The following is a 7,979-nucleotide window of genomic DNA, read 5'->3' on the forward strand; positions in this document are numbered from 1 at the left end:
GCGCACAGCGTCCGCAGCGCAGGTGGGGCACATGCCAGCTCCGCGGAGCATAGGCGTTCTCCTCTGATCCCTGTGCGCCCACAATCGCAGAAATATGCTCCAGTGCCAAGTAAAAGTGTACGTGTGATCGTCTGCAGCGGTGCGTTAGAATACATCGCCCAGATTTGAGCCGTCGCGGACATCAAGGGCTGCTGGAGGTGTGAGCTAGCGCAAACTCTGCCTTGGACGCAAAACTGTCTGTTAGACGCGCTCTGGTCGCTCAGCGACCCCGATTTTGCAGCGCAACAGGAACCCACGCACGGATCATCCTGCCTCTTCCTGCGCAGACGCTCGTTTGCGCGCAGATACAATGGCAATAAGCACAGCAGCGCTTCGATGCGCGGCCACCCCATGCTGCGTGCGCCTCCCGGGGCGCGCGCGAACAGTGGCGGGGACGCCGCTCCGGCGACCACTGCAGCGGCTCGGGTGAGCGCCGCCCCGCCCCGGCCCTCGGCCCCGCGCCTGCACTTGCCCCAGCCGCTGCTACTTGGTTCCTCTTGGGCCTGCACCTCATGCCTGCCGCCCATTGTGCACGCACGCCCCGTGCTTGTGCACCGTGCAGTGTGCTGCCGGACGACCGCTCCGACCCGCTCGCGGCAGCATGCCCCGTGCCGAAGGACCAGCAGCCGATCTTCCAGCTGAAGGAGCTGCAGGTGGGCAAATTTCCGGGCAGCGCACTTGGGCCCCGCCCGCGCTTTACGACCGCGCGGCAGGGCGCAATGGCACGGCTCGGCAGCGCGACGCCTGCAGAAGCTCAAGGCGCCAGCCCCGCTGCCTGCGTGATCCGCGCCCGCCGCGCGCGCGCTGCGGCGCCTCTCCTGTGCGGCGCCTCCGCGGCGCGGCGTCCGCCCATCCGTCGTTCGCCGCCGCCGGCCCGCAGGAGGATGAGACATTTGACCTCGCGCGGCGGCCCCTGCCCCAGTTCAGCCTGAGCCTGGCCAAGAGCTTCGGGGCCTTCTTCTTCCTCATGGGACTGCCAGTGTCATGCTTCACCTTCGAATTCTCAAAGGAGCCGGCGCAGTGCCTGCTGTCGGCGGCAGCGGGCAGCCTGTTCATCGTAACGGTGGGTGCGGGGGCGGCTGTGGTCGCGGCGCGGCGCGCGTCGTTCGGTGCGGCGCTGAGGGGGTGCCGGCCGGGGCCGCGGCTGAGCGGGCAAAAGGTCTGCTGCGAGACGCGCCGGGCGGGCGGGCTGGCGGGGCGGGCGCGCCGTGACGGGTGAGGCGGCGCCCCTCAAACCGCCGTCCCGCGGTCGGGGCTAAGCATGTTATGATAGCAGTTCCGCGCGGCGCGGCGCGGTGAACGCAGGTGCTGGTGTGGCGGATGTACCTGGGCTGGGACCACGTCGGCGCGCGGCTGCAGGCCGCCACGGTGCCCTACGAGGAGACCGGGTGCGCTGGGCCCGCCTGTTGCGCGGTCGATGTTGCCGCACTGCATCCCAAGTTGGGGCCCATCTGGCGGCTGGGGGCGCCAGCATTTCGGGGTCGCGCCAGCCGCTTGCTGACCTCAACATACGGCGTGCCAGCTCTCCTCGTCATGCAGGAAATGGCAGCAGCTGCTCGTGGCCTTGCGCTTTGTGTTGTTGCTGGTGTGTGACGCAGCGGGGCGTATGCGCTAAGCAGGCCTGTCAGCGCCCCCCAACTGGTGTGCGCGATGTTGCTCAAATTGCCAGGTGGTACGACGGGCAGCTGTGGGTGAAGACGCCTGAGATCCTGGCGCGCGACCGGCTGGCGTTCGCCTATCAGATTCGCCCCACCATGGCGCGCCTCAAGTCGACGCTGCTCGGTCTTGGGGGTGGGTTCGACCGCGTCACGCGCTGGGGGCGCACCCGTGTGCTGCTGCTGCTGCTGCCGCTGCTGCTGCTGCCGCCGCAGCTGCTGGTGCCGCTGCTGCTGCTGCTGCTGCTGCTGCTGCTGCTGCTGCTGCTGCTGCTGCTGCTGCTGCTGCTGCTGCTAGGCTGCTGCTGCTACTGCTGCTGCTGCTGCTGCTGCCAGCAATTCGACAGCATCGCTCCTTCCTGCCCTGCTCCCTCCAACCGCGCTGCACCGTCTTGACGTTCACCTGCTCGGCGCTCGGCCCCTCACGAGTTCTCAAACACCGACACCGCTGCCCCCACGCGCAGGCGCCCTGGCTGCCTCTGTCGTGCTGCTGGCCGCCCTCCCGCCCCCCTCAGCCCAGTCCTCGTATTACCAGGACAACTACTCCGCCCCGCGGTCCACGGCTGCGGCCGCGGCGTCGGCCCTGGAGGGCCGCAGTTATGAGGACCGCGTCCGGGAGTACGAGCCATGGGCTGATCTGGAGGACGGGGACGACGCGGCCAACGCGGCGGCGGCGGCGGCGGCGGGCTCCATCCTGCAACACATGCGGCCCTTGCCGTGACGCGCCCCCCGCAGGCACACGCGCGTAAGCGCCTCCTTTGAATTGCTAGCATTGGTTATGCTGGGCCTGAATCTGAACTGTATCTGTGCCTGCTGAGCGGTTTGTTTGCCGTCCCTGTGCCACGTGAGTGAGGGCCTGTTGCGACAGAATGTTGGAGAGAAAGCATGAGCTGAGCACCTTGCTTTATGGTACTGGTGACGTACTGGTGCGGTCATCTTGACACCGTGCGAGGTGTTGACATGTCCAGGCTGGAAAGCTTGACCTGTGATGAGCAAATGCTGTTCAAGTTGATACACCTGCAGGTCAGGGGTTTCTGAGGTCAGCTCTTGCCTGCTGCCGTGAACGCGCCATGCAGGCGCACACCGAGCCCTCTTGCCTACCCAAACCCCTGTCTCATCTGCTTTGCTGAGACCGCAGGGTGGCCAATGCCAATGCCTGGCAAGGCCAGACACGTGCCGGCAGAGCCCGACGGGGCGCAGCACAGCCGGCTGACTTGAGAGGGGAGGTGGCATTGCCTGGGCGGTTGCTATTTGAATGCACGCTGCTCTGGAGTAAGTAAGAGTAGTGGCAAGACAGAGAGCGAGAGGCTGCATGATGCAAGGCTGCCATTCAGCACACTGCGGACTGCAGAGCGTACACGTGCAGTCCGCCTCTGCACCGCATGAAACAAACTGCCGACAGGCTGCTGTAGCCAGGGAGCTGATGCAGAACGCATAAGGCCATTAGCAAGGAACGACGCCCCTGGGGCAGCGTGGGCGCAGGAAACGGCTGGCGCAGGAGCTGACCCCTGAGGAGCTGCACTTCGGCTCGGGAGCGGAAGCCGAATCAGGTCGGCGCCCATTGGCAGGGTACTACACACGCCGCACGATCAAGAACATTCATAATCGAGTACTTCAAACCACTTTAGCCCCCTGGCCAACGTATCCCAAGCAGTCCAGCTCAACGCAGCTGACAGCACCCCGACTCCAAAGGCCCGTCTTCCGCCTCCAAGCCTGCATTGAGGTCTCGCATACACGACGTGATCCTGCACCCAACGACACAGGTGAGGGCCCCGTGAAGCACCCACGAGGGCAACCGCTTTTGGTGCCCGGCCTCTGTGTCCGCCTGGCGCTGCGTACATGTTGTCTCCTATCGGCACAATACTTGAGAGCGCTATCCTGCGCCCTGCCGCGCCTGACGCCGCCGCGCTCGTCCCACCTGCGCTGCTCTGCAGGCGCGTGTCCACTGTTCGCGCTGGTTGCCCGCCACCGCGACAGCAGCATCCATGGCGTCACTTCACACACTCCTGGTAGGTGCACTGACCGCACAGCAAGCGCTTAATGGCTAGAGGGCTCCCTGCAGTTGCATATGCTCCGTACAGTAGGCGGCGCTGCCGATGCTGCCCGTCTGTCCACCCAGAGCTAGGGGCCCTCCCTCCAACCAGGCCGCGCATTACCTGCCCTTCCCCCCACCTCAGGCCGTGCTCCACCTGGCGACCCTGGCTGACGCCATGAGGCGCTCAAGCACGACGCACACTCGCACCAAGACCACCGCCAAGGCCACCAAAGCCGACGCCCGTCCCGTGGCCGCCGAGCCACCGGCGCCCATCCCCTGCGGCGCTGAAGGCACGTCATCCGACGCCGGCATTCCCGACCCCTCGCAGCCCACCACCGCCACCGCCGCTGACGCACCCAGGGCCTCCAAGGCCGGCTGGTTTGTGCGCGCGGTCTCCGCCGTCAAGGCCAAATGGCGCGCCCTCGTAGTCGCCGCCGCTGATAAAGCCACCCCTGCACCCGAGGAGCCCGCAACCGCACCCGCGCCGCGCGCAGCCAGCGCCTCCTCCACGGCCAGCCAGAGCAACGCCACCCAGGCCGCCGCCCCCCTTGGTGACAACGCCTCCGCCCCCAAGGCCCCGAAGAACGCCAACTGGTTTGCGCGCGCCTTTGCCAGCGCCGAGGCCAAGTGCGGCGCCGCATGCCACTCTGTCGCCGCTTCGTGGCACGCCACCGCCGCCCAGGCGTCGGCCGCCCTCACCCCCAAGCGCAAGGCTGAGAAGACCGCCACTCAGACGAAGGGTCATCGCAGCAGCAAGGCTCACGCCGCGTTGTCCCCCTCCGCGCCCGCTGGTGCCGCGGTCGCCGCGCCTGCGGCCGGCCCCGGCGACAACGGCAGCCCCGCCTTCCCTGTCGCTGTGGCCGACGCCAACGCTGCCGTGCTGGTGAGCGTCGTCGCCTCCCCCGCCCCCAAGCCTGCGGCAGCGGCCCCCAAGCCCGGTTCTGAGGCCGGCGCTGCTGCAACGCCCAGCAGGTGGAGGGACAACCTCTGCACCAAGTTCAGGTCCGCCCTGCCGCACGCCCGCGCCAGCCGGCGCGCCCCCGCCTCCTGCCGCACGGCCCGCATCAAGGCGGGCGCCGCCCCCTCCGCCAAGCCCTGCGATGGCGAGCCCACGCCCGCCCCCGCCGCCCCCAAGGGCCGCATCGGCCAGATGCCGGGCGCTGCGTTTGCCGCCAAGCTTGCCCGCCTCTCGGCGCGTCGCAGCCGCCCCGACCGGGAGGCGGCGAAGGTGGTTGTGGGCGTGGTGGGGGGCGAGGCGGCGGTGGCCTGCTAGCCGCTTGCGCGCAAGCTAACGCCCTGCTGTGGATGTTTCTTGACAGACCCTGGTTTGTTGCGCCCCGACCTTTTGTGCCATACCTTGCCTCGTTGCTGCTTCGTGCCTGTGCCTCCTGTCAATACTTCTGGCTGACACACTATAGTGTCGCCAGCCGCCTTGGGCCTTGCCGGCTGCCCTTGCGGCCCTTTGCCACGCGCGGGACGCGGCCTGCGCTGGTCCGCCAGCCTTTGAGCCCTTACTTGGTTGCGTGCTGCCCACTTTCACAGAAGCGGCGATCAAGCAATCACATGACTCTTCGCGTCCCCTCCCGTCTGCCAAACCGCCGGCGTCTGCTGCATGTCCCCTGATTTTGCGCTGCGCCCTTTCTCACGCACCTTTGCTCTATCCCTCCTCACACCCTCACACCGCTGCATTGCACCATGACCTTGCCGGGCAGAGTGCGGCAATTACAGGAGTGGGCATGCATGCATGCTTGTGAACAAAGCACGCTGTCTGTGCGGCCGTGCGCTGTCCTGGAGTGTTCTCGTGGCCTGTGCATGCGCCATGCCTGGCGCAGTCTGGACATAATCAAAGAGGGGCCCTGACTTGTGCACATGTACCTGGTCCCTGCAGTGCCTTGTGCTCTGCAACAGCCTCACCCCCCAACCCCGCTGCAACAGTGACATGTCAGGAGTGCTTACACATGACGCGTCGCAACTGACGCAAAATGAATCAGTAATAATAGGTCCTGCCCAACACATGTTATCTCAGGCACAGAGGGACTGGATTTGCACAACCCATGACATCATACGGAAAATGATTAGTAGAATCAACATTGACAGGGCATTGGCGATGCGCGCAGCAATTCAGCAGCTTGCAAAGGGAGGGATATAGCTTGGAGGTCTACACTTAGCTGTACAACCTGATACATCCAAGTTGGACGATACTGTCACAGCGGGGATGCAAACACCTGTTCAGGCGATTGGGAGGGTACGCGTAGAGGGTTGTGAAGTACTACTTCGTGCTGGCCGCAAACACTACGCACGGGTTCAAGCAAAGGTTCAAGCAAAACACCACATCTCTTTGGGGCTTGCACCATGGAAGTAAGTGCAGGCACCCCTATACCCTATTTTTGTTGCATGCTTTTCCACCAGCAAGTATCCCCTTCTGGCCACAATAGTGCGTGGACCAAGGCGTGCGCACTGGATGCCGCACCTGTGTCCAGTACACAGTGCCGGAGGCTGATCTGATGGCCGCCACACCCATGTTAGTGTAGTTTCGGTTGAGGATGTTGGCCCTACAATTCAAGTGGAAGCCCAAATATGAGCATGGACATGAGAGAAAATAGGAACTGAGTGCTCATCTTGACGTGCCCAGCCGCCAGCGCTTTTGCTTGGCATGCTGACATGCAGTAACCTCACTGTGAATTCCGATGTATGGCCGGTTTTTTCCCGGCTTGCAGAGTGGTCTGCAAGTACCATCGGCCACGGCATCATGGTGAAACCTGTTTTCATGCTCACCTGTGGCCTGCACTGTTCATCCAGTCCCGGAACACAGCTCGCGCAGAGGTCTGCCCTGCAGCCACGTTCTCACCAGCATATCTCATTGAGTACCCCTGCTGCTTGACCCGCTGGCCGATACTCGACCCGTTGCTGCCCTCATGGCCCATGCGGTTGCGGCGCGCCTGGTCCAGGCTGTGTGTCTGGGCGGCGGCGGTTAGCCGGGGGTTGATGGTCACGGGCCGCAGGCCCGAGGACGCGCGTGCAGAATTGACCAGGGAGAGGAGTTCAGACTCCATGGCGCTCCTGACACAGCTGCCGCTGTCGCCGGCGCGTATGAAGCAGACCACAAAGACGGTGCCCCAGCAGCCACGGCGCAGTAGTGTGTGATTCACACAGCCGTGCAACTCCGGTCCTTGAAGCTCCTTGGATACTGTGTGGCGCCGGGCAGGTGGAAGAATAGGTCGCGATAACGGAGTTTGAAGAACACGAACAAGTGCGCTGCAAGCTAGAGATTGCGAACCCAACGTCGGTGTGCGGTGTCTACGGTGGTGGCCACGGTAACTGCCCTCGTTACTGCTTGCATGCTACGCCAGGATGTATCCAAAACCATTCATGCGACAAGGCTGGCCTTGCCTGCAGGGTCCTGCTCAGGAGAGGAGGCTGAAGCACAGAGATGCCAGATTGTCACAGGATGCCAGTCTGAGCGCGCGCCAGTCACAGAGTGCCAGGGTATTCATGACAGGAACGAGAACAGACTTAAAAGGGCGCAAATCGTAGTAGGTAATTCAGGTGACGCGGCGTACGCCAGGCCGGTCTACTCCCACGCACGGCGGGGTCACTCAATCGGGCGCCGCGCGCAGCTTGCACTCCATCGGGCGCTGCCAACTGCACCGCCTGTGCGCCGGGATCCGCCACGTTGTGCGCCACATGCGCCGCCGGCTACACGGTTGACAGTGCCGGCCAGTGTGCCCTGAGTGTCCCGGCGGGCCCGCGTGCATACGCACAGCAGAAAGGCGCAGACGGACCGACAGACGGCAGGAGAGCATCCAAGGCAACAGTAGTCAAGTGCAGTAAAGCAGTGTTTGCAGCCTTGCAATCTCCTCCACTTGGAGCAAAGCGAAGCCGCCCGTGGCTTGATCAGCGCCGATCAAACGTGTGCACCATCTCGTAGACTTCAGCGCTTGCGGTTTGAAGTTGGACACAGCAGGCTCCCAGGTGTTGTTAGGATCAGGGCAGCCTTGCCACTTGATCAGGTACTTGACGACGCGGGAGCCGCCAGATTTCTCTGTCTTCATGGGCCAGACAGCTTTAACAATGTAGGCGGCAGAGCCGTCAGCGAAGGCCAGATCAGGCGGCGGTCGGTCGATGGTGTCATGGTCGGGGAAGTGGGCAAGATCAGATGGGGGATGGAGAGGGAGAGAGAGAGAGAGAGAGAGAGAGAGAGAGAGAGAGAGAGAGAGAGAGAGAGAGAGAGGGAGAGAGAGAGGAGAGAG

The 7,979-nt window shown here is 64.2% G+C and overlaps 2 protein-coding genes across 2 annotated transcripts; both read left to right on the top strand.

Moving 5' to 3' along the window:
- Positions 1–349: 349 nt before the first annotated feature.
- Positions 350–2,415, top strand: MNEG_7677 (Uncharacterized protein ycf36; the record flags this gene model as incomplete). The annotated part of the gene is made up of 6 exons (XM_014043848.1): positions 350–465; positions 602–692; positions 920–1,102; positions 1,345–1,427; positions 1,709–1,916; positions 2,230–2,415. The coding sequence occupies 6 exons, from the start codon at positions 350–352 to the stop codon at positions 2,413–2,415; spliced, it is 867 nt and encodes a 288-aa protein (XP_013899302.1).
- A 1,489-nt stretch (positions 2,416–3,904) lies between these two features.
- On the top strand, positions 3,905–5,002 carry MNEG_7678 (hypothetical protein; the record flags this gene model as incomplete). The annotated part of the gene is made up of 1 exon (XM_014043849.1): positions 3,905–5,002. One exon carries the CDS (start codon positions 3,905–3,907, stop codon positions 5,000–5,002), a length of 1,098 nt encoding a protein of 365 aa, XP_013899303.1.
- Between the last annotated feature and the right edge of the window lie 2,977 nt (positions 5,003–7,979).

This window comes from Monoraphidium neglectum, assembly GCF_000611645.1.
Source record: "Monoraphidium neglectum strain SAG 48.87 unplaced genomic scaffold scaffold01382, whole genome shotgun sequence".
Lineage (NCBI taxonomy): Eukaryota > Viridiplantae > Chlorophyta > Chlorophyceae > Sphaeropleales > Selenastraceae > Monoraphidium > Monoraphidium neglectum.